This window comes from Leopardus geoffroyi, chromosome A2, assembly GCF_018350155.1.
Source record: "Leopardus geoffroyi isolate Oge1 chromosome A2, O.geoffroyi_Oge1_pat1.0, whole genome shotgun sequence".
In the NCBI taxonomy this organism is placed as follows: Eukaryota; Metazoa; Chordata; class Mammalia; order Carnivora; family Felidae; genus Leopardus; species Leopardus geoffroyi.
Window position 1 is genome coordinate 76018939 of NC_059331.1, and position 25109 is coordinate 76044047.

Genomic DNA, 25109 nt, shown 5'->3' on the forward strand with positions numbered 1-25109 from the left:
CACCAGGAGGGGACTGCGCCCAAGAGGATCCTCAGGCTGGACATGTCAAGGTTATATGTGCAGAGGTATGGGGGCTTGAAAGCGGACAAAATCGATGCCAAGAAAGGCAAGGAAAGCAACAGCTGTGAACTGTCAGTGAAGAAGCTGCAGAAGAGTGACGAGGGCGTGTATTACTGTGCTGCCTGGGAAGCTCACAGCCCCGCGCGCTGCTCTGCTCCCTGAGCAAAAAGTCTCGCTCTTCCAGGGCGCTCCAGGCCCGGACCTCCCAGGGTTGCTGGGTCTCTGGGGCTTCCTGGGGTCAACGGTCAGTACCCCTGACCCTCACGCCCTCTCCGAGGGTCCACTGTGCATAACCCAGGAGGCTAAGGAGCCCCTGGTGGGCAGCCTGGTGCAGAACCGGGGAGCTGTCCAGTCTGGAGGCACTTTTTTTTTTCTAATGTTTATTCTTGAGAGAAAGAAGGAGAGAGAGGGAGAGACACTGAGCATGATCCGGCGAGGGGCAGAGCAAGAGAGGGGCTCTGTGCTGACAGCAGAGACAGGCGGAGCTCGAACTCAACAACCTTGAGATCATGATCTGAGCCAAGTGGGATGCTTAGCAACCTGAGCCACCCAGGCCCCCCTCCCCCCACCCCCCCTGCCCCGGCGGCACTTTTCTAAAGATCTTCCAAGGAGGTGTTTCTGGAGCATCTGGAGCAGGATCTGAGCTGCTCAAGGCAGCAGCCACAACCACCAGGCACCAGCCTCATGTGGCTACTGAGCACTAGAAATGTAGCCAGTGCACTAGTCCATGCTGCGATGGGCTGCTTGTGTAGCGTACAAATCATATTCTGGAGAGCATAAAAAAAAAGATGCATGCTGAAATAAAACTTTGGGTATATTGCACTAAATAAAAATAGTCTTAAATTGTACTTGTTTCTTTAACTTTTTTTAATGCAGCAGTTTGCAAATGTTTAATTATTGCTTCAAATTGTGTGTCAAATACATTTATTTCTGTTGAATAGAACTGTGCTAGACTGGTGATTTAAGAATCTGACCATCTCCAATGAAGAATGCGGGAATAAAATATCATGCAAATAATTTCAAGGCCGAGAGACTCTCTGGGGATTCCCAACAAAATGGGTGCAAGCCAAGACTGAAAGGCAGCTCCTGACTCCAGTTTCTAAGTTGCCGCCCCGCCCACCGCTGGTTCCTGTGCAGAGAGAGAGAGATTCCTTGATCAGAAGCCCAGGAAACAGTGTGGCTGACTTCACAGCACCCTCACCTATGCCTGGCGCTCACTCTCCTGAGGGGGAAATGATCCTCAGGGCAGGTGCATGCATCAGCCCTGGACGAGACCCCGGGCCCTCCGCCTTCCCCTTCTCCTTGAAAGTGACCCCATATGGGATTTGGGGACCAGCTTCCCTGGACCTCTGTTCTCTCCTCTGTAAAGTGAGGAGGTTTAACTGCTACAGTTGTGTGACTGATTTTTGTATTAAAGCAAAATTATACCAAAAATATATCACTATGTTCACTAACTTCTAATAAAGCTAGTCAACCTCTTGACCAAAAGAAAAAAAAAAAGAAAAAAGAAAGAAGAGAAATTAAGGAAAAGAAAAGCTATTTACTGATTCTCCAGCCCCAAACAGAAAGGCCCTGCTGTGTAGGGGAAAGATAAAGCTCTCTGAGGAGGTCTAGCTGAATTAAATGCATTTTCAATTGAAAATTCCAACTTTATATGACATAATAGCATTGGCAAAAATGATTAATGAAAGGGAAGTCTAAATGATTGGAAGTAAATTGGTTTCTCAGATTTGCTAAATCTTCCTCCATCTTGATGAGCTTCTGTTTGTGTGGACGATTTATATTTAAGACATGCCTGCCTGTGAAGGAGCCCAAACAACATCTGGACCCTCTACTGAAGTCCCGGGTCAAGGTTAAGGCCTCCAGCAAGTGCAGGAAGTGTGTGAGGGGGGGAGGGTTTGAGGGGGCAGAAAGTCACCTTCCCTCCCTCTTGGGGGTGGTCCCCTCATGTGTCCTCCCCATTTCCTAATACAACTGAACCCTCTCATCTTGCTGCCCTTCTCAGTGCCTGACTCCGCAGAGGGGTGACTCTGAGATCTGATTATTATCGTTTAGTTAGAGAGAAGTGAGATAAATATGAAGACACTCTCATGAGAAGTGATCCCAAGTCCATGTCAATCTCAGTTTTCCACGTGGATCCATTGTGCTTTTGATGTACAGCCTGAGAAGACAGTGGCCTTGTACAGGGAGGAAACACCCCCTATGGGGAGGAGGAAACAAGTCTATGTTTGGAGTCATTTCCTCCTCCTGCCCTTCTCCTTTTGGCTAAGGTGAGCTTCACCCAGGACACTTTGACCACACATAGTAAAGGCCAACCAGCTCTGCCTTAAGTAAAGATTATTCATTACAAGGTTGTTTTAAGGCTGATTCATGAAAACACTAAAAATATCTTATTGGAGTATATAGGACTGAGTATAGTAGGGCCTCTATCTCTGTTGAAGTGAGATTCATATTTTGAATATTACTGATGGGCTCACATTACCTCAAGGGTAAAGGACTTGGCATAGATGGCTGCTTGAAAAATCCTGATGATTTGGGCTCAACTCATTCGTTTCATTCCTGAGGTGGGTGAGACGCAATGCTTTTGAATAATAGAAGCAACATTATAATTTCAAATCAATGCTGAATAAAGTCCAAGAACACCTCAAAAACCACAATTTTCCTAGTTATAATATCCAATACCAACTGCTCACACCCACCAGTACTGTGGAAAAGTCATGTCTGTTACCTCAGAGTCACCTCCTAGAAATCACACTTCTAAAGATTTCTAGGCACACCTGGAAATCCATTTTGACTATTTTTTTGGGTGCTTTTTATGGTTCACCCCCAGAATGGGTTCAGGGACACAGCCCCGGGTAGAGGAAAGGGCATAACTTTGGAGGGGTCACTGCTAAACATTGGGATCATGATAGTTTTTACGATGTCATTTCTATACCCTGATTTGTCACGTAGCAAACTTGCATTGCTTTTGAATTTTATTTTAAGATGTATTTTTGAAAACAATTCACGTGTTACTTAATATTAAAAATCTTACATATTACTGAACACGTAGACAGAACATGTGACATCCGATGGTTAGAAAGGCCTGAAACGGGCTGTGTCATGATCATTTTTGTCCCCTCTTCTTGAACAACAACTTTTGCCTCTGTTACAAAACAAAATCTGGTTTTCTCTTCAGATCCCCACTGACTCCATCGGCCTACTTAGAGACCAGGTCCGTTCTTGGAGAATCGGAGTAGGTACTTGGGCTGAGTGTGTCTTTTCCCCCGTGGAGGACAAACACCAAGTACTGCACACAGTGGCACAAATACTCAGTCTTCTCATTAACGCTGTGCTGTAACTTCCTTGGTTTCCTTATGTCACTTTTGTCCAGATGCAGAGGCAGGAGTGAGATGGTCCCAGCAGAAGCACACACACTGTCGCACGCAACCCTGGTTTCCTTCAGCAACGTTCTTGGGCACTTTTATTGCCTGAAACACGATCTCCTAGCCTTCATGGAAGGTTGCTAGAAAATTGCCCTCGCGTGTTCTTCATCTGGAGACTGAGAAGAAGATAGACTTTCAAGTAGGACTCTGTGTGTCTCCACTTTGTGGGTACAGATTTCTCTCCCAGTAACAGGACAAGGGTGGATGTTGTGGGGCACAAAGCGTGGATTCTGTGAAACCTGTTTCCTCCCCAGGATCAACACGCCATGTTTCTCCCCCCCTGCCCTGTGCCCCAGTCCCCAGGGATTATGCTAATGGGCATCTTTGCTCTGATATGCATTGACTGTTGGTCAATGGAAGTTGAAGTTCAAAGAAGCATCACCATGTCCCCTGACAGAAGCATTTTTTTCGGGCATTAGATGGACGTCCAAGCCTTTGGATTCAGGGTCCTGGGAGAGAAGAAATAAATGCTTCCCATGGGTTAATGGGTATAAAAGGGAATGGCCACTTCCCCTCGCACCTGTGTTTTCCTGAGCATAACCCTCTGTCTCTGGTGTAGATGGCACTATGTGTTGGCCCCTGGGAGGATGCAGACCCCCTTCAGAGAGGGATCCCTGAGCTCACTCGGCTCCCACCTCCCAGCCTCCTCCTGATGCTTCCACTGACTGCTTCCAAACAACAACCAGAGAATAAGGAAACCCACCCATGCGGTCCATGAGGGTCCACCTCGTAATGCCCAGGGCGAGGTAAAGAGAGGCGGACGGACAGTCCATCTGGACTGGAGCAAAAGAATGAAATCAAGCAGACAGATAAGTGGGTTATATTTGCCTCCAAGTAAATAACACAAGTTGGAGACTCAGGAGAGTTTATCTAGTTCCTTTCATTTCACTTTCCACAAAACCACCGAGGTCCCATCTCTAACAGAACAGGATGTGCTTTTCTAGTTGATGAACGTAGCAGAGAGAAGCATGTAGATTATTTTTAATGCGTCCTTCTTCAGTTAGATCAGGGATTCCAGGTATTTGTCGAGTTATGAAGTAAATGATCATCACCTAAGTCAAACCAAATTAATAACTTACAGAGATATCTGTGTAGATAAATGATTACAGTGCTTTTTGACACAATATTATGATGAATCCAAGTCTGTGTTCCTGACGTCCTTTAATAGAATAAACAATTGTACAGCAGTGAAGCCATCCCAAATCTTATTAAAAGAGACCAGAGAATTGTCTTCCACCTTCACAATGTCAACTACAACCCAGCCTCTCACCTTTGTTATAATCGATCTATCTTTTCTGTCCTTCCTTCCTCTCTCCCTTGCCACCTTTAGGTCGACATATAATTGTTTCGATCACAAACTGACCCTTTCTATCTACTGCAGCTCTGTTGTCTTTTCTTCTAACTTCTAAATTGAAGTTACAGACTGATTACCAAAATCTGCAGTTATATTCTGAAAGTGGTAGAATTAACATCTTTAGCCCATAGGTCAACAGATTTCTTTGATTGCTTTTCTTTGCTCAGCCAAGAAAAAGAATTAGGTTCTTTTTGAAAATTAACAAATATAATGTGATTCTGATAAGATTTTAATGACAGGTATTTTTTGCTGAGAACTCCTATGTCCTAGGCACAGTATTAAGCACTTTACATACTTGTTATGTGATGCCTTGTTATCAGAGGAAAGAGGAAAGAGAGTCTGAGAGCTATCAAAGTACCCACACAGATGTCCCTAACCCTGCCCCAGGTGTCAGGGTTGACATAATTTCCTATTGACTTGCATTCCTGTTTGGAGACAGTGTATGTTGAAATGGTGTGATTGTCTCAGAGAGAAGTTAGGTGCCCAGAGATTTTCAGTAATTGTGAAAAGCTCATCTGAAGGCCCTGACAGTGAATAAATTTGAATTCATATCCACTTTGCTCCACTGGCTGCCAGATAAAGTGCTGGATGTTGGGTCTGTCCAGGAGCTCTTGTGATCATCATAAACATTCTTCAAATGTACTACTTTCAGGGAGGGAAGAATTGATTTTTAGAGAAGAAGAGAAATATTTCCAAATAGTCCAAGTTGTTTCAATGTATTGTTGGGTCACTTTGAACTCCCTTAGTGCTCTTAGCTTTACAAGAACATACTCTGGCATTTGTGAGCAAATATGTGTTGTCTCAGATCTGCTGCCCCACCCAGCGGGGCCTGGGGAGGACAGTATGAGGGTCACTCATGAAGCCACGGTTAAGGAGTCACAGTGGGCACACATCTGGAGGACTTACTTTTTCAAACAGTTTGTCCCGGAACCCAGTCTGCTAGAAGAGTAAAAAAGGGTAAGAAAAATCACAGATCTTCTTTGTTCTGTAAACTTGCTTTAGCAGAAAGTATAATAGGTCAACTACATGGAGAGAACTTAAAACCTTGCAGTCAGAATTAAGTAAACAACCAAAATGTGCAATGAGGATGATATTTTGGAAATTTTTAGCTGGTAGAGTTTTCTTCTCAGACGTGCATCATGTCACTGGGAGTCCTTCCTCTGTTTAGGGAAAACCATGAGAATTAGTTCCATGAAAGTGAAGCCGTGCCCAAAACAAGCTCATTTTTTTCTGTTAAAGAGTTTTTTTAAATATTTATTTATTTATTCATTTCTAAGAGAGACAGAGAGAGAGACAGAGAGAGTGTGCGTGTGTGCATGCGTGTGTGTGGCGGGGGGGGGGGTGGGGGTGGTGGGCAGAGAGAGGGAGACACAGAATCTGATGCAGGCTCCAGGCTCTGAGCTGTCAGCCCGGAGCCTGACACAGGGCTCAAACCCACCAACTGTGGGATCATGACCTGAGCTGAAGTCGAAAGCTTAAATGACTGAACCACCCAGGCCTCCCCAAGCTCATTTTTTAAAATTAATCATGAGCTAGTGAGCTTGAAAGTCAGAATAAAATGAAAAAAAAAATGGTTGTTTTTTTTCCCCTATATTTCAAGTCTCTCATTTATAGATTCGTGGGTAAGCCTGGCAAACCGGGAACACAGAATTTCACTAGAAGTTCTAGATGCAGAAAAGTGGGGGTGTTCAGTCGGCCAAGTTCGCATGCAGGTCAGAGAAGGGCTAGCACTCGGGGCTGGGATGTGATGTGATGTGTTGGGGAGACAGTAAGAGAATGTATTTTCTGGTTCCCTGTCTCTGGGGGTCTTATCCAAGGGAGGATAAAAACTTCCACAGAAACCCAAAGCACAAGGAGGGAGAACTTGAGAACATCTGGCTGATGTCAAGCTTCTGGAACACGGCCCTGGAGGAACACCACCAACAGTGGAGACATCAGCACAGACCAGCCCAAACCAGCCCTGACTGTTCCCACGGGCTGCACAGGTAGGAGACCCAAACGCTTCTTAGCATCTCTGAGAGGGTCAGGGCTCCGAGAGGACCACAGGAGGCATCAGCCGGGATCTGGATGAGAAGTGGCAGGTGGGAACTTTGCATCTCAAGGCGTGCTGTGAGTCGGTAGGGGTGGGTTCGGGGCTGGTTACTGCACAGGACAGTTCAGAGGGAGAGTCTGAATCCAGAGAGCAGGGCCAAGGGCTGGAAGAGGGCGGCAGGGAGACTGTGAGAACTAACGCTCCTCCCGGGTGCAGTGATGGCAGCAGGAGGCAGGGAGACAGAAGGAGGAGGAAGGGGACAAAGGAGACAGAACTAGCCTGAAAGGGGCTGTTCTAAACCAGAGGAAACTGTCTTCAGTTGGTAAGCTTAGTGCCTCCTCCAGCATCAGAAGGAGGAAGAGATGACACGTGTGGGTTCAGCAATGACGACGCTCCCGTCCCCTGCCACGCACCAGAGATATAGCCTGGGTTTGCTCTAACCACTGCGCCCTGCTCAAGGTGCCTGTGTGAGGGGGTAGGGGGCACCAGTGGGGACCACAATCCATCCCATGCCCACCACCCTCTATGCCGTGAGCAGGGCTGGGTCAGCCTGGGAAAAAGTGCCTTTTTCTAATTTTCTGCCTAGCTTGTGCCGTGTTTTAATTAGTAAAAAGGAGGCTTCTGTGCTATGGGAGACCCTGTTCAGGAGGAAGTAACTACATAGAGTGGTGTAGACAAGGTACAGAGTTTTCAAAACAACTTAGTCCATGAAGCTTCCTGAGCTGAAAAAGATAAACTCGTCTCCAAAAAGAATCGTCCAAGAACCAACGAAAATACTATTATTTGAATCTAGGAACCCAATTTTACCTTTCAGAGCCTTTGAGAGAAACAGTCATAGGGAATGTGGTAAAACAACAACAACAACCACCACAAAAGCCTACATTTGCATAGACCCTGGTAACCCAAGGGGGTGCAGTGAGAGTAGGAGGTGAGCTGGAGCTTCTCCAGAAACATCTTCTGCGGAGCAGAGATGCCAGCACCCACCCCAGGGATGGTGTGAGGTTATGAGATTGAAATCCAAACGCTTAGCGTGCAGCCCTGAGTAATTATTGGTAGTAATTATCAGCATTTCCTTTAATCTCACTTCTGTCTCCATTCCTTAGCAAAAAATATTTGAGATAATTAATTAGAAAAATCTGCCTCGAGGCACTTTTAACAGTTTGTCTCTGCACAAGATATACCTGTGCCTACACCTGTGTCTCTATATCTTTATTTTCATCTCCGTCTCTGTCTCTGTCTCCATCTCTGTCTCTGTCCCCGTCTCTGTCTCTGACTCCATCACTATCTACATAGCCAAGTCTCTGTCTTTATCATCTAGGTGTGTTTACACTGACTCCTGTCTACCTAACTGCCTGGAAATGGACTGATGGGATGTTGTTGCCACAACCCGACGAATATTCTCCAGACAGATCACAAACCTCAGAAATTGCATTGCAAGGTGGCCTAGGTTTGACCCACAACTTCCTTCCCTGACACCAGCCATCACACACCTTACACTGATCTGAACTTCTGGCCATCAGGGTTCTCAGGTTCCACCTTGTGCTTTGAGGCAAAGCCTGGGTAGACACATGGCCACTTACCAGCAACCACTTGTCACTTTTCTCTGAGCGAATGAGTTCGTTCCTATATGTGGTCAGATTATGTGAGAACCTTAAGAAATTGCTTAATGCCTCCTCTGGATATTTTAAGGAAAAGTCTGTTTTATGTGCTCTCTCTGTCTCTCTGTCTCTCTGTCTCCCTGTCTCTGTCTCTCTTTCTGGTTAGTAGCCAACATGACAACCAGAAGTATCTCTATCCACAGGAGGAACAAAGGATAAATACATTTATGCACAGTACTCAGCATGCATCCGCCACCTTAGCCATATGGGTACCAACAAAAATGAACCAGGTTCTGGAGCATCTGATAAAACTTGGCCTCTTGTAACACTGGCTGAGGGGAGTTGGATGAGAACAATAAACTGGCAGCACTGAGACACCCTGTCTCCTCCACTGTGATTCTTTTTTACAAAGTCCACAGAACAGAGTAGATGGAGCCACAGACAAATGGGTACCAAGTATGAGAGGAGCCAGGAAGTCGGCCCCAAGTCCTCTCTTCAGTTCTGGTCCTTTTGCACGTGGGCAACCTCAGCCCCCGTCCCAGCCTCAGCCTCAGCCCCGCCCCGTGTGCCGAGTGCGTCAGGGACCCTCAGCAATTCGTCCTGAGATTTCCAGGGAGTCTGGGTGACACAGGCCGCATGACGAGGGGACTGGGATGGAGGGAGGGCAGGCGACTGCGGTCCCAGACGGGACTCGAAGGCCGGGTGCTGCGCCACACGAAGGCAGACGGAGGCTGGTGCTGCTGGGATACAAGTGCCCGGAGGAGCACCCTTGTGTGTGGTTCTGTGACCTCGCCAGGGTCTGCACGTGCCTTGTCGGTAATGCATCCTCGGAACCCACTCGCTGAACGCATGTGTGAATAGATGAATCTTAGGGAGCAGTACTGAGCAAGCACATTCAGGGTACTTCCTGTGATGAATCCTCAACCGTGCATTCTAGAGCCTTGAGAGACATACATACACACAGACACGTACATACCTGTGTGCACATACATGTAGGCACATTATTATTACAGAGTGTAATGTAATCTATTATGTTCTCATAAGTGTATATGGAAGAAATAAAGTCTGCTGTTTAAGAACATGGGTTCCAGATACAGATCCTCTGCTGTAAATTACTGTTCTGCCACTTACTCATATCAGACCTTTGGTCAAATGCCTTGTATGTCAAAAACCTCCTTTTTCCCATCTGAAAGATCGGAAATAATAATAAATAAATAATAAAAGCACCCCCTTAGTAGGCTTTGTGAGGATGAAATGAGAGGATTAAATGAGCATATTTGTAGCAAAGTGCCCCTCACATAAGGATAATTCAGTATTGTGAGCAATTTTATGAGAAATAAGAAAATGAAATACCTATTTTTTCCAAAAGTTTTAAAATAATGAATTAAAAGATAAATTTTGCCTTTGTTTTCTTCCCTGTTTGAAATAATTAATGAAGACAAGACACATCTTCCAGGAATGTGTCTGAAGTGGTGATTCATCCCCCTTCTTGGTTCCTGACATCTGAACCCTTCTGCTGTGTCCAAGGAATCACCACCTTATGTGCCTTGGTGAAACAATGAATTCATTCTCACCATCAGAAGGAAACCTTCCAACTACGTTTCTCAGTATTCTTTAGGTAAATTCAGGTGAAAGTGTGGGCTCCCCCAATTAGACACACTCCTCACAACTGCCACCCTTTCACACACACGCACACGCACTCACGTAGGGACACATGCACACACGAGCACACACGGGCACACGCATGCACACAAATGCCCATGCACGCACACAGGGTCCATAAGGAAATGCCCAGCAGTGATGACGGTGCAGGGAACCTCGCTCCAGAGTGACCATGGCTGCCTTCTCTTCTCCTCCTTCTCATTCCCAGGACACACTGTCTTGCTGAGGAGGAATCAGTCCTCTTAGTTGTAGGCCATTGCCTTCTGGTCTACCCCCCTCTACCTCCTCGACATGAAATTGCCTGGTGTTGATCACTTCAGAAATGGCAGTTATTGGAAAGCAGGGAAAATGGGCCAGTTGCCTCAGGAGGAAAATCCAGGCATCTTGGCTTCTTCCTTTCTATTTTTCTCAGGCGGATGCAAGCTGGAGTTCACATCGGCTCCACGTGGTATGTGACAGAGCAACACATAAGTTTCAGGCGGAAATGCTTCAAGTTTTAATGCACACAAACATTTAGAGAAAACCGTATGAAAATCATAAAAGCAAGCAAACACTTAGGTGAAGAAAGGTTGGAGGAAACGAGGAATGTGGAGAAGAAATGCAGAAAACTGAAGTGCTAATAATGTTTGACTAATTTTCCAGGTTCCTACGCAAGAATGGTCACGAAAGCATTTTCACCATGGAAGTTTGGGGCAAATACTCATGGTTGGCTGTATGGAATGTTAAATTTGAGAAACGATAGCAGTACTAATAAGAGCTAATCATTACCAAACTTTACTAGATTCCAGAACCTGTGTTAGCAGTTAATAGAAAACTGAAATACTTTCACCTATTTAATATGCATTGACTTTTGAGATAGGAATTGTTATCACATCTATTTTCAGATGAGGATTTTGAGACAGAAAGAGATTCAGAAATTTGCACCGGTTCAGGAACCTCTGAAGTGACAGAGATAGGTTCAGACACGAAAAGATGCTTCAATGACACGTGGAGTTGCTCAGAATATAAAGTGAACTGAAACCAGCTGAAGAGAAAACGATATTCATATTGCACCTTTAGCTGCTAGATTCATTTACACTCCACTAAAATATTTATGCCCCCTTTTCAGGAAAGAAGACATCAGAACTTCACACACAACAATGGAAAGAGTGACTGGTCTTGGTAAAACGTTCGTGGGCATTTTTACCTCATCTTTAACCCTTTTTCTCCAAATTTCTTCAAGGAAGATCTTTCTGTTGGCATGTTTGCATTTTCAGTTAATAAAACGTATCCTCTTTCAGAAATACAGTCCCCAGTTGCTAACGGAGCAGGCCTGGTGTTTGTGAGAACAGAAGGGCTTTTCCTTTGATGCGGTCTCTGAGCGGTTTCACACACTTGAACACCTGGAAATCAAAACCTCTTAATTCCCTGAACACTTTTCCTAGTAATTTAGAAAAGTCGTTGGTTGACCACTTGGCCCTGATCTCTTCCTTTTCTTTCTTTCTTTCTTTCTTTCTTTCTTTCTTTCTTTCTTTCTTTCTTTCTTTCTTTCTCTCCTCTTTCCTTCTCTTTCTTTCTTTCTTTCTCTCTCTCTTTCTTTTTTTTCATTTGCTTTTCTGGTTTCCTTTTTCTATGAGCACTTTTCTGTGATTATTGCCTCCATGGAAAGCAGACATTTGTATCAATTAATCTGAGGAAAACATAGAGAATATGAAATGCCATGAAGCCTATATTCAAGGACTTCCAGGGGAATCCAGAAGATCAATTGCCAGGACAAGGTTCCTACCTGCTGGTCATGCCATGAGGCTCAGGAGAAGGCTGACATTTTTGAGGAAACTAACTAGTGTGATAACCTCTAACCAGTGTGATGGATCAAGATATCTGCAGAAGGAACTAGGCTCATAGTAACTCCTCCCAGTAAGTAACTTTGTCCTGTTTTGATCCTGTGAATGAAAAACTGATAGAGGCTTTTTAGGAAAGACAATGTAGGATCACCTCAGCACATGGACAGCAGTTTTGGAGCTATGGGTCACTATAGATGGAAACAAAACTACTTTTGTTTTATTTCCAAAGGAATGGGTTTCTTTCCTTCCCTGCTTGCAAGCAGATTGAAATTCTACTTTTACAAAATATACACATAAAAGTACAGATGCAGGCTTGAAATTAAAATATTTGTAAGCCTGTGTCTGTAAACTATTTATTAAATTATTGGTTCAAGGTGGGTTTTTTTTTTTTGTGGGTCTTTAAGTGAGAAACACTTTGATTAAGTACCTTTAGTATTAACAGTGCTCCTCTATTAACCTGCAAAACCCACATGATTGCTTTTGATCTCTTCAACAGCAGTGCAAAAATTTAGCTCTTGCAGTAAATGCAGTAAATGACTATAGAACTTCAATAAATCAACATAGTCTTATTACTTTGGCTTCTTAGAGGGTAGGCTGAGATTAGTCAAAATTTGTGCAATTGTAATCATGTGATGCTGTGCCGAGATGGCCCAGTGTAATGGAATTTGTGAGCTCGGTAAACTATTTCAGTTCTACAGTCCAAGAAAAGAATCTATCTTCATGGTTCAATATTCTTGTTTGTTCATGTATTGTCTCAGCAAACATTTACTGAAGACAGTGTCTAGGCTGGACGCTAGAGATAAAAGGGGCACAAGACGCAGTCCCAACGCTCCAAAAGCTTGCAGTCTAGTGGACAAATATTCTCGATTGTGACTTCTTGGGCCCCTGTTTTTCAGCATGTGGCCACCAGAGACACAGAATGTCTTAGGCTCATGAGCCCTTTTGCTTTCTTACTTTCTGTAATACTTATTGCTTATAAAATCCGTATATTTTGTTTAGTGGAACATTTGATAAGGGGGCCCCAAACCATCTGAGTAAAGAGAATAATCATATTAGCTACTATTTACTGAGAGCCATGTACCATGCTGACTAGTTTCAGTGCCTTATCTCAGTCCTCAACAACCCTGCCCAGGAGACCCTCTTATTTTAATATCACTGTTGGGGAAACTGAGGCTTAGAGAAGTTCAGTTATTTGCCTAAATTCACATGGCTAGGTACTATGGCAAAATTTGGGACCCAATAAAGACATGTTTGTTCCATAGAGCATGGTCTAGGCCATTCTATGGTATTAGGAGCATTAAGCTATATTTTAAATCTGAATATTTAATTTTCTATAGCCTAACTTTTAAATCGACTCTTCAGTTGAATGCTTGACTCATAAGCTCATAATTTGTATTATTACTCATAAGATGGGAAAGACAGAACCAAACTGTCCAGGCAGAGAGGGGTCAGTTCATCCATTCTTGACTAAGTTCATATACAATGTGATTTTGCTTGAGAATCATCCTTGTTTAATGCTATCAGGGCCCATTTTTATATACTTATATAAATATTGAAAAAATACAGGCACAATTTGTAAAGAGGTGCAAAGGGAGATTTCTTTTTCTTTTTAAGTTAATTTCTTTATGGGGGGGAGGGGCAGAGGGAGAGAGAGGGAGAGAGAGAATCCCAAGCAGGTTCTGAGCTACCAGCATAGAGCTTGAAGTGGGGCTCCGCTCCTGAACTCTTGAGATCATGACCTTCACTGGTATCAAGAGTCTGATACTTACCCACTGAGCCACCTAGGTGCCCCCAAAGGGAGATTTCTGTAAAAGCTTTTCAGACAGTGGGCTGGGTATGGCTGGGCCCACAAAGCCTTTGGTGCTGGCACACTGCTCAGGGTCACAGGTAAGTATTCTTTCATTCTTCCGTATAACGTAGGGAGGGGAGGCAGGCGATGCAGGGGCGGCAGGCTAGGTGCTGGTGCCGGCTCAGAATTCTCGGATTCACCCCCAGTTTGGTCACAAATGGCAGCGGGATCCTTGGAGAGGTAGGTGACTGTGTCCCAGTCCTTGGGGGTAGTTGCCACCTGAGCTTGTGTGGGCGACATTGACAAGAAGCTAACTTGCTAGAGCAACTGGGGGTCCCTGAGGGGTGGGGATGTTAGTTAGGTCCCTCTGGAATTTCTGTGTTGAAAGGTTTGTAAAGAAATTTGTGTAACTTATTCATTTGATCTAAAAGCAACCAATGGAAAAGAATAAACAAAAAATTGCTAAACTTGTCATTTTGTCAGAAGGTGATTCGTATCAGGTATGGACACATTTAACTGTGCAAACATATCCATAATGTCATGAGCTGGTTTCTCTGTTTGTTTTTTTCTAAATTCAGGCTAGTAAATGTGTTCTTTCTTCATTAGTCTTAGACATGAAATTTTGCCCGGATGAGGGAAAACGCCTCCCAGGGATGTTTCTATACTGCTAGGTGTGGTCACCTACAAGCTTTTAAAGAATTTTCACAATGCTGGTAAAACAATGAAATCATGAAAGTAATGATATATTTTGGTGTCCTTAGTGGTTGTGATCAGAGACACAAATGAATTCATAAATTGAAAAGCAACCTTCTTGTCCTCTTTTTTTTCCATCTGACTGCAATATAAATTCTAACGGTCTGATTAAATAATGGTGACAGAGATATAATAATTCATGAGGTCCTTAAAGTTTTGTGGGAGAGTGTGATGCAGAGGAAAATATGGGTTTTGATTCTGGATCTATCAGTTTCTGAATAATCATCCTTTAGCAAATAAATTTTAATTAGCTGGCCGTTGCTTTCTTAAAATGATAAAAAATAGTACGTGGCCATTGTGGAGAAAAATGGAAAAGAGAAGAAATAAAAATTGGATAGTGACATTTATTACTGTTAACATTTGCTATATTTCCATCCATTCATTCTGTCAATGTAAAAAAAAACATCTTGAGTGGTTTGTTTTGAAGACTAAATGAAATTATAGCTACCACATCAGTTGGGACAGGGTCAGTGATTAAAAAAAAAAGTCAATACTGGTATGCCTGTGTGGCTCAGTCAGTTGAGCAGCAGACTTTGGTTCAGGTCATGAGCTCACGGTTTGTGAATTCAAGCCCCGCGTCGGGCTCTGTGCTGACGGCTCAGAGCCCGGAGCCTGCTTTAGATTCTGTGTCTCCCCCCTCTCTGCCCCTCTCTTGCTTGCACTCTGTCTCTCAAAAATAAATAAATTTTTAAAAAAATTTTAAAAATTCAATTGTATAGAATTGAAATTATCACCAGTGAAGGACTTTGTGAATCAGGAGTACAGGAAATGTATCAGTTATGATCTAGTCTACAGGTCATTTTAGAACAATTGGTCAGTATTGGCAGAATGCCTTTAATTTCTAAGACTCATTGTTGCATGATTCTAAAAATGCCTAGAATGTAGTAAGCATCATCTCAAATATTGTTAGCCTGAACATAAGGCAATCTCTCACTTTTCAGTGGAAAATGAGATATAAAAAGGACAGGTTTTACAACTTGAATATGTAAAATTATAATAATATCCATATAGAGTTAAATATTCACTTATAAGATTTAATGTCTTATTTGGATTACACTACAGATTAAAAGTTATATCATTATAAATACCATTTGAGAATACTGCTTATTTCTGCTCTCACATTTTATTGAAAATTTTAATCAAACTATTCACACGCATCTAAAACGTATACTCTAGAGCAAATTTCTGAGTCATTGCAAGGTCTGAGTGTCTGTTTTGGGATTCCCGGATAATGATGTCCCTGGATATTTTATTGGAAGAGACAATTTACCCACTTACAAAATAAAAGCATTCTTTTCATTTATACTGTCTTTCTATGTATGTGAGACAGAAGCATGAAGTATAGTCTTTAGTCTCAAGTAGTATTTACTAAATCCACATTAAACTGCTTATTGTCTTTTACCAGTGCAACTTCCAAAACTAGTCTCATCAAGTTTACTTCAGGTTTGTATCTTGTCCAAGTAGTATTGTTGGATCAAAGTTGAATGGATTAGAAAAGCCTCTTTTAATAAGTGGCCCAGGACTGAAACATAAGACAACCCTTGTTCCGTGAGGGATGATGTTGGGAACGCAAGCTTCACCTTCTTCTCTGGCGTTTCAGGGTGGTTGAATTCCACACATTTTGCATTTGTATCACAGAGAGGGATTTGGAAACCTCTTCTTTCGTTTTTCATGTGACCTCTGAGTTAGACCTTCTTAAGCTCTGAAGCCCTGAGGCTGAATGCACAAACGATTTCTCATTTATTTATACTGTCTCTTTCCAACATCTATTTGAGAAAGCCTCAAATAAAAGACACAAGTACAGTTAGGCCATGAAATAAAAATAGAAGACCAAGACACGAAGGAAAGCAGAAGAAAAAGGCCTGGGATGATCTAGCAAGAAATGGGAAAACTTTATGTTCAAAGGTGGGAGAAATTGTGGTGGACACACACTTTGTATTATCTGACAAAATGAAGTATACCGAAGCTTCATATGCCTTTGAAATCATAAAATTAGAAAAAACTTTCGATGCATGCGTCCTTTAGGGGGACTATGAAGTGAAATAGCAGGCATTGCCTTCCACATCCATTTTATAAGATGGAAGGAGTGGTTTTTCAACAAAGCCTTTCATGCTACCGCGGCATCATTACTATGGGCACCGTGACATTTAATGTCGTTCACAGATGGTTACCTTCAGCAGACAAGGTCAGGCAGGTGATAGTCTAGGGATCTAACATGACAATAGGAGGCTTGGAGGAGCGGGTAACCGACCTGTAGGAGATTCAAGCCAAATTTGGGGCATGATTGGAAGGCAGGCGGTTTGAGGTAGAAATTTCTGGTGAAAGCTTGGAATGCACATAAACTGTGCTGTTGGTGGGAAAAGAGTCATTTGCTTTGGACTACAGAGGTGAAGCAGTTTCATGAACTGACCGCATGTTACTAGGCTTTAGCCAATGTTCCCTTTGACTTTCTTAACACTGGAAATGCAGTGGACAAGACAAGTGATTGCCTATTAACTGGTGTGTCAAAGGCACATTCCAGTGATGATGGCTGAGTGAATCGAGACATAGTAGGGCAAAGTGGGGTGCAAACCAAGGAATGAGTCTCCATGCTTGACTTACATAGATCCAATCATTACCTCGAGTACTGTATTCCCATTAGTAAGAAAGATGTGGTCCCATGTGATTAAAATGTCATGTTGGAGCACACAATTCATCTAAAGAAATTGTTAATAATCATGATAATGATAATAATATACTTTCTCATTTCCATAGCATGTTTGGTGGTGGAAATCTTAGGAGAGATTTTAATATCAATCCTCACAGCAAAGGTCAGCATAGACAACATCGTGGAAATATTGTAATAGGATCAGACCTTGTGTCCGTGTGGACTTATATAAAGTGTTCATGTACATCGTGTGTAACTGTCACGAAAGGGTTTGGTCCAAGAATGAAGTAGATCACGACAGATGTGCTTTGTGAGTTGACACATTTCCTTTCCTGACGGTGAAAGGGTGTAGTCAGAGAGCCCGGGATTTGCCCCAGGCTGACCTGGAGCCCTTTCTCTACCACGTACTGCTTATGTGAATTTGGCGATTATTCTCTGCCCTCAGTTTCCTCATCCATCAGGTGGGATAACACGACGCATTCAGCAGGAGTCATATGAGAATTAAATGAGACTGGGGATAAATTACATGGCACATCACGCAAAATATAGTCGGTGCTGGTAGAAGCTGCCCCGTTTCACACCTAATGGGAGAATTGTATCCGCTATGGAGGGTGGTCTGTAGCCGATCCTACTGACAGAGCAGAAATTCTCCAGAGGAGTCAGCTGTACTTGTAACTGCTCCAATGGGAAGTTCCCTTGCTGTCCACTGATAGACAAATAACTTGAATTTAGAGGTATTTGTACCTGTTTACTGGATTTGTCCCTCACTGGGCCACAAAAATGAAATTAAGATTGTATTTTTGTAGTTCTTCTATGTACTTTAAAACTTATTTATCTTAATTTATATTACCTCTAACTTCAACAGGTTTGGGCTTCATGCTTATAATAGTAGAAAAACAAAGGTTGAAAATATAGTTACAATGTACATAGAAACATAGTTATAGATAGACGTAGAGCTTTTAAATACATTTAGAAATGTCATAAATTTGAAATTCATATTTACATATGAAATAGCTTTAAATGATTATTTAATAAAAGAAATATAGTTGAATAAAATGAGAAATTTGGAGTCAATATGAATATGCAGGTTTGAAATACCACACTTAATTGAAAATGTGGTTGTATTTGGTTAATTTATATAGAATTCATACTGCTTCATATCAATAAAATAGATACAACTCAGGCAATTTACACCCAAAATTTTTTTAACTTTGAATGTGCACAAATGCACTGGACAAACTTATTTATTTTGTAAACTGGTTTCTATTTTATGCATCAATAAAATGATTGTGGCCATAAAAAAAAAAAACTGTTAGTAAGCTTAAAAAGAATATTGAAAGAAAAAGCATGTAATATAATTACCCAACATATAGGCACTAATCTTATATAATCAAGTATACTATTTAATGCTCAGTTGAGAAAATTACGGAAGTTCAAGATTCCCTCTATCCGGAAAAGAATGAAACTTCAGGATCTAGCTGAGGAAAAAGGACAGGAGATAAGCATCGTATTTTTCCATCCAGAAATTTTCCATGTTCATCTTTGATTTTCAAGTTCTTTACAATGATGAATCAGAAGTAATCCTATAAAAAACCAAGTTCCTAAGATGAAAACTAGATTCTTTAATGTATTGACTAGAGGCAAAAGTGATGTAAATATCATGTACTTTGAAAAATTAGTCTTCTCTTATATAACAAACTTTTAAAATTAAAAACAACATATATGGTTGGAGAAATGTAGACTTTCTTACTATTATAATCAATAAAATATATATATTTGCAGCACAAGTAAGATGTACAAGTTTAAAACAACCACATTATGATCTAATTCTATGTATAGAATGAATAAAAAACTCATTGTTTGCTTACTGATTTTGTATAAAAATCAGGAGGTTTGTAACACTCACAGAAATTTTCACGAATATTTTTCCTTTTCTTCTCAAGGAAGAAATAAAATTTTTCTTTTCTTCGGAAATTGTCCACAAAATTATTATTCTAACTCCAAACTAGCCCAAAGAGAAAATGTGTTAACGTTTGTGTTTCAGTTGGAAATCAAATTGGAAGGGTTCTAGTCTTTATAATTTCAATGATTAATTAACAATCAATGTATAAGCAAGGAACGTTCCAGTCCTCAAGTGACATGCCCTTGACAACTATGATGTTTCATTACATATTTTCACATTATGTGTGCAAGATACTCTGTTAACATTATGCCAGTTACATACAACTTTATTCAGCTGATAAAATAAAAGAAAATTATGGGTACAGCCACAAGTTCAGCAGGCTTGTAGGGCAGATCCAAATTTGGGGGAGATGCTAAGCATCAAAGTACGGTGTCTTCTTAGTCACGTGTCAACATCAAATGAATTTCCAATATAAAATGTGCTTTGAGTGAACATTTTCTAAAGCAAAACAAAATTCTGACTAGTGCATTACTTGCACTATAAGGTTCATATAAGAACATTTCTGAAAATAATCAATAAATTTTAAGTAGCAGTTTTGGAAATATTGCCACATTGCTTCCAAATTCAAGGCACTGTAGGGGTGCCTGGGTGGCTCAGTGGGTTAAGCACCTGACTTTGGCTCAGGTCATGATCTCACAGTTTGTGGGTTTGAGCCCTGCGATTTGTCTGTGCTGACAGCTCAGAGCTTGGAGCCTGTTTCAGATTCTGTGTCTCCCTCTCTCTGTTCCTCCCCTGCTCGTGCTCTGTCTCTGTCTCAAAAATAAATAATCATTTAAAAAAATTTAAATTCAAGGCATTGTAAATATTTTGGAGGTGCTGCTTTAAATGTTGTCCTACTCAAAATCCTGGCATAGTTTAGACATGAAAGTGAGATGTTCTATAAAATCAGAAATCAAGCAAAATAACTCCAACATCAGAAGTGGGCATGGGATTCTTATTTGAAGCTAAATGGTCAACTTGATACATTGTCAAGTATGGGTGGAAATAGATTCCTTTTCCAACAAGTGACCATGTATTGTCTCAAAAAATTCCACATTTTAACCCATGTGGTGACCTTAATAGCTGTGACTTTAGGCAACTTACATAACCTCTTGAACCCCTTTTCCCATGGAAAGTAACAAAAGAAGCAACTCAGAACCCACTGTGGTTTAAAGGTCATGGTAAGCACTAACTCCATGGCAACTTTTCCTTCCTTTTAACTATGTGCTAGGTGGTTCCAACCACACAATGTTTCCATTTCTCTAATAACGTTTTCATTGCTATTCTATTGTCTCCCACAGATAAAAATCCTGATGAAGACACTTCCCCCAAGCCCACAATTTTTCTTCCTTCAATTGCTGAAGTAAACCTCCATAAGGCTGGAACATATCTTTCTCTTCTTGAGGATTTTTTCCCTGATGTTATCGAGATAGATTGGAAAGAACAGGATGGCAAAACAATTCTGAAGTCCCAACAGGGAAACACCATGAAGACTAAGGACACATACATGAAATACACCTGGCTGACCGTGAGTGAAGAGTCAATGGGCAAAGAACACAAATGTATCGTTAAACAGGAGAAGAATAAAAGAAGGTTTGAACAAGAGATTCTGTTTCCTTCAATAAACAGAGGTATGGGCATGTACACATGAATATAACCTTCCTGAATTCTTTGTTTCAAAGGGAATACTACACTTTACCTGTCAAGAATTAATGGAAAACAGGGAAAGAGAAATCTTTTCTAAAAGTTTTACTTTTTTTCTTTTTTTTAAGAAAACCAAACTTAATGTTTATTTATTTTTGAGAGAGAGAGAGCCCGAGCCTGAGGGGCGGGGAGGGGCAGAGAGCGAGGGAGACACAGAAATCTGAAGAGGCTCCAGGCTCTGAGCTGTCAGCAAAGAGCCCAACGCGGGGCTTGAACTCATGAACCGTGAGATCATGACCTGAGCCGAAGTCGGACATTCAACCGACGGAGCCACCCTGGTGCCCCTAAATGTTTTACTTTTAATGGTACATTAAAGTCCAAATATTTCCCCACAGAATTAAATATGATGGGCTTTGGAAGATATAAAGAAAAAGAAAAAAACTCACTTAGCCTTTGCTGCCTCAATTTCATCATCCAAAATATGAAGGTCACAGTGACGTTTTTTAGCACCACTGTATGGATTAAATGAGAGAATACATATGAAAACACCTAGCAACCTTGCATACAATAAGTGCTCAAAAAGACAGTGCGTTTTTGATGATCTCATTGATATGGAAATAAGAAAAATTTCACATCTTTAGGGAATGGTCTACTCAACAGTCAAACTCCCTCTCACCTCAATCTGGTCTACTCAAAATATCACCTTGAAACAGTTACAGGTGACAAAATGCTGCTCCTTTGATGGTGCTGGATTGCAGCTCAAGTAAAAATGGTGATTTGGCTGCTGAGTTTTTAGTATGGTCTTGGGTGTTCCAGATTTGAATTTTATGTAAGACTGTAAGGTGAAATTTGGTAACTGGAGAGGGGTGAGGTTACGTGTACAAACATTCTCCCATTGTCCACAATGGATGTATTTCTACCCCTGGGAAATGCTGCCCAGCAAACACTTCCTGCCGTCCGAGTGTGCGCCAGGCCTGGGCAGGAGGCGGGCCGGACCACTGTCCCCAGGAGGATCACTACAGTAGGGCGAATACACTTTGCCTAATCACCCAGGGTCCCTGGTGATTCAGACATGGTGTCCTGAAGGAGCCCCATTGTGCAGAGGCTGGTCATATTTGACAATGGGAGCAGAGCTGAATGTGCCCTGGCCCGGCTGTGAGCCAGGAACTCTCTAGACTCAGAAGTCAAGTCCTGAACATGAACATAAAAGACCAGGGCCCCAGAGGGCCCATAAGAAGGAACCAGTTTGTACTTGCTCTGTGGTTAACAAGCACTTTTTAAGCAGCAGGGAGCAAACACATAGCAAGACATGTGAAGAGCTTTGCTATATATTTCTGAGGTAAGACTTTGTCCTTTGTCCTCTGGGAGTGTTAAACAAATAAACAAACCACAAAACCCGTAGTCCCAAAATGGCAACACTTAATTTAAAAGCTTGAGTCACTCCACCAAGGCTTAATACCTAATCCCAGTGCAATTGCAACCCCCAGAAAAGTAACCTTTAACCTGTCACCTAGGGAGTTTCCTAGCCAGCACCAGGTACTTTCCTAATTGACCCCTTCCTTCCCCATGAAGGTGACCTTGCCTAAATCAGTGGACTCCTTGCTAATAATCTTTTTTCCGCCCCCGTCTATTGTTAAAATATTCCTTTCCTGTCCTCCTTTGGAGCTCCCGTCTAAGTGCTAGATGAGATGCTGATTCACACATTGATTGACGAATACAGCTACTGGATCTTTAACATTTACTTGGTTGACTTTTTGTTCTTTAACAGGTGTGGTGGAGGCAAGAGGATCCGAAGTAGACCCACAGGGGCATTCGAAGACAAGGCGAAACACAGGGGTGGTCACTGTGAGCCCTTTGAGTTCACTGTCCTCCTCACCGGTTTCAAGGGCTGCGGGTGAGTTCCCCTTGGTTCGAAGCTCCCCTCTCCTTGCCTTCGGGGCTGCTGATCTAATGGGCCTTCCTTTCCAGGACAGGTCAGCTTGGGCTGCAAGGGTTATGCCCAGAGCCCGGTTGAGCCGGCATGTTTATCTGGAACCCTGTGGAACTGGCCTGTTTGGCCAGAGCCCCGCTGGGCTGGCAGAAAGGTGTGCCTGGAGCCAAGCCCCCAACCTTTCAGACCGCACTTCCCCTGCTAGAAAAGTCAGCAAGGTTCCAAGAGAATTGTTGGCGGTGCACACGGAGTCTTGTGTCCTGAACGCAGTAACATCCAAGTCTGAGACACTGAGAGCAGCTGTCCTGACAAATGCGAACAGAACTAGAAACGCAGCTCTTGGGTCAATCCGGAGTTCCCCTGTCCCTTCACCCAACCCCACACTTCTCCTAGTCCTAGAAAAGGGCTTATAGATGGTTGGCTTTAGGAAAGCAAAGTCCTTCTTGCAGGAACCTGCATTCTTTCTCTGTCCTCAAAGTGATCCATCTGATCAGGTCCTTGAAATATAAACACAGCCCACAAGTGCCTGGGACTGAGGGAAACTAAGGGAAAGAGGTCTTTTTAAAATACAAACTGCGAAAGGGCTCCTGTGCCTAAACCCTGGCTCAGTGTCCTTCGTAATTCCAGGGACACATACAAACCTTAACACTTGCTCCATAAATGTCTCCATGAATGTCAGTGATCCCAGGGTCTTTGCAGCGATCTGTGTGTCCACAAATACACGTCGTCAGTGTGAGATATTTTTCTCTCTGAAGACATTGTCAAAATTCGTTTACAAAGAGCTCTATATTTCTTTGGTTTTTAGACAAACACTTGTGAGGACTGGGCATTCTAGACCTCTCAGAAAGGGAGAAACTATCCCATGCGCGTTTCAACTTCACATGTCGGGCCTGTGTCTGGTTGTTGTTTAAGCAAAGCAGATATCTTCTTAGAATTGTCAGCACTAAAATTAATTAGAACTTTCACGTGCCTGGGTTTACTAAAATTCGAATAAGTAGATGGGATCTCAGTTACAAAATGTTTAACAAAAAACGGCTTGGGAGAATGACAGACTTTGATGTTTCATAAGTTTTTGTTTGTTGGTTTTTTAGTATTTTTATTTTCATTTCAGTTAGTTGGCACGCAGTGTGGCTCTAGTTTCAGGAGTGCAATCCAGTGATTCAGCACCTCCTAGGTCACCCTGTGCTCGTTAGGACGAGGGCACTCCTTATTCCCATCGCCTATTTAACCCATCCCTTCCCACGTCTCATAAAATTTTCATGGGTAATTTCGGCTCAACTTTTAGGAACAAGTAAATTGAATAGATGTAAATAAAATAAAAATTTTTAGATAAAGTTGTAAATAGTTTCCCAAAGCTTTGGGGGAACTAAAACCTTAAAGTGTTGCTGAGTGAGGTCACCTGGTAAATTACGTTAAATTCATTACATATCTAGATCATTTCCAAGTGTGATAAAATAGTCAATTATTAGGGCATCTGGGTGGCTCAGTGGGTTTAGCGTCTGACTTTGGCTTAGGTCATGATCTCACGCCTCATTAGTTCGAGCCCCGCATCAGGTTCTGTGCTGATGGCACACAGCCTGAAGCCTGCTTCGGATTCTGTGTCTCCCTCTCTCTCTGCCTCTGTCTCCCCTGCTCATACTGTGTCTCTGTGTCTCTTTCTTAAAAATAAATAAAAACTTAAATAGGAAATTATTTTTTATTTCTTTTTTTTGAAGTTTATTCATTTATTTGGAGAGAGAGAGACAGAGCACGTGAGCAGGTGAGGGGCAGAGAGACAGAGAGTGAGAAAGAGAGAGAGAGGGGGAGAGAGAGAATCCCAAGCAGGCTCTGCACTGCCAGCACAGAGCTCAAACCCAGGAACTATCATGACCCAAGACAAAGTCAAGAGCTGGATGCTCAACTGACTGAGTCACCCAGATGCCCCATAAATAGGAAATTATTAATTAAGGAACATAGGTTTATCTCTTTTTGGTTTTCTTAATGCAGAGAAACTGAAGATACTTTTGGGCCTGCTTGTAAATGTACTTTGTGCTTTACTGAAAGATTGTTTTATAAGGAAGCAGATGTTTCTAGAAATTATGAAATGTATTCACAAGTTTGCCAATCCAAAGGATGCTGTTTGACAGTTCACAACTGCTTTCTTACCAACTTTTGTTAAAAATGAAGGTTTCTAAGAGTTAAGAATTCTGATAAATTTAATGAAGACTACTGGAAATAATAAGGGAAACAACCCAGAAAGCAAAGAACATAAGGTGTGTATTTTTAGCAAGGAAAAGTCTGATGCATGGAGTTATTTTTTGAGAAAAGAAAGAAAGAAAAGAAAGAAAGAAAGAAAGAAGGAAGGAAGGAAGGAAGGAAGGAAAGAAAGAAAGAAAGAAAGAAAGAAAGAAAGAAAGAAAGGAATTTTCTGCAAAGGGAGGCTCATTTAAAGAGGGTAAATTCAGAGGGCG

General features: G+C 42.1%; 1 long non-coding RNA gene and 1 gene segment (V, D, J or C); both read left to right on the top strand.

Annotated features, from left to right (window-relative positions):
* The window catches only part of LOC123606265, an 81204-nt gene that overhangs the window by 50115 nt on the left and 5980 nt on the right, over nt 1–25109 (top strand). The window contains 1 exon segment of the C gene segment in view: nt 22498–22623. Within this exon segment, the coding sequence occupies nt 22498–22623 (126 nt within the window).
* Nucleotides 189–1496, top strand: LOC123606267. Its single transcript, XR_006716197.1, has 2 exons — nt 189–304; nt 1002–1496. It is a non-coding gene; the product is annotated as an uncharacterized LOC123606267 (long non-coding RNA).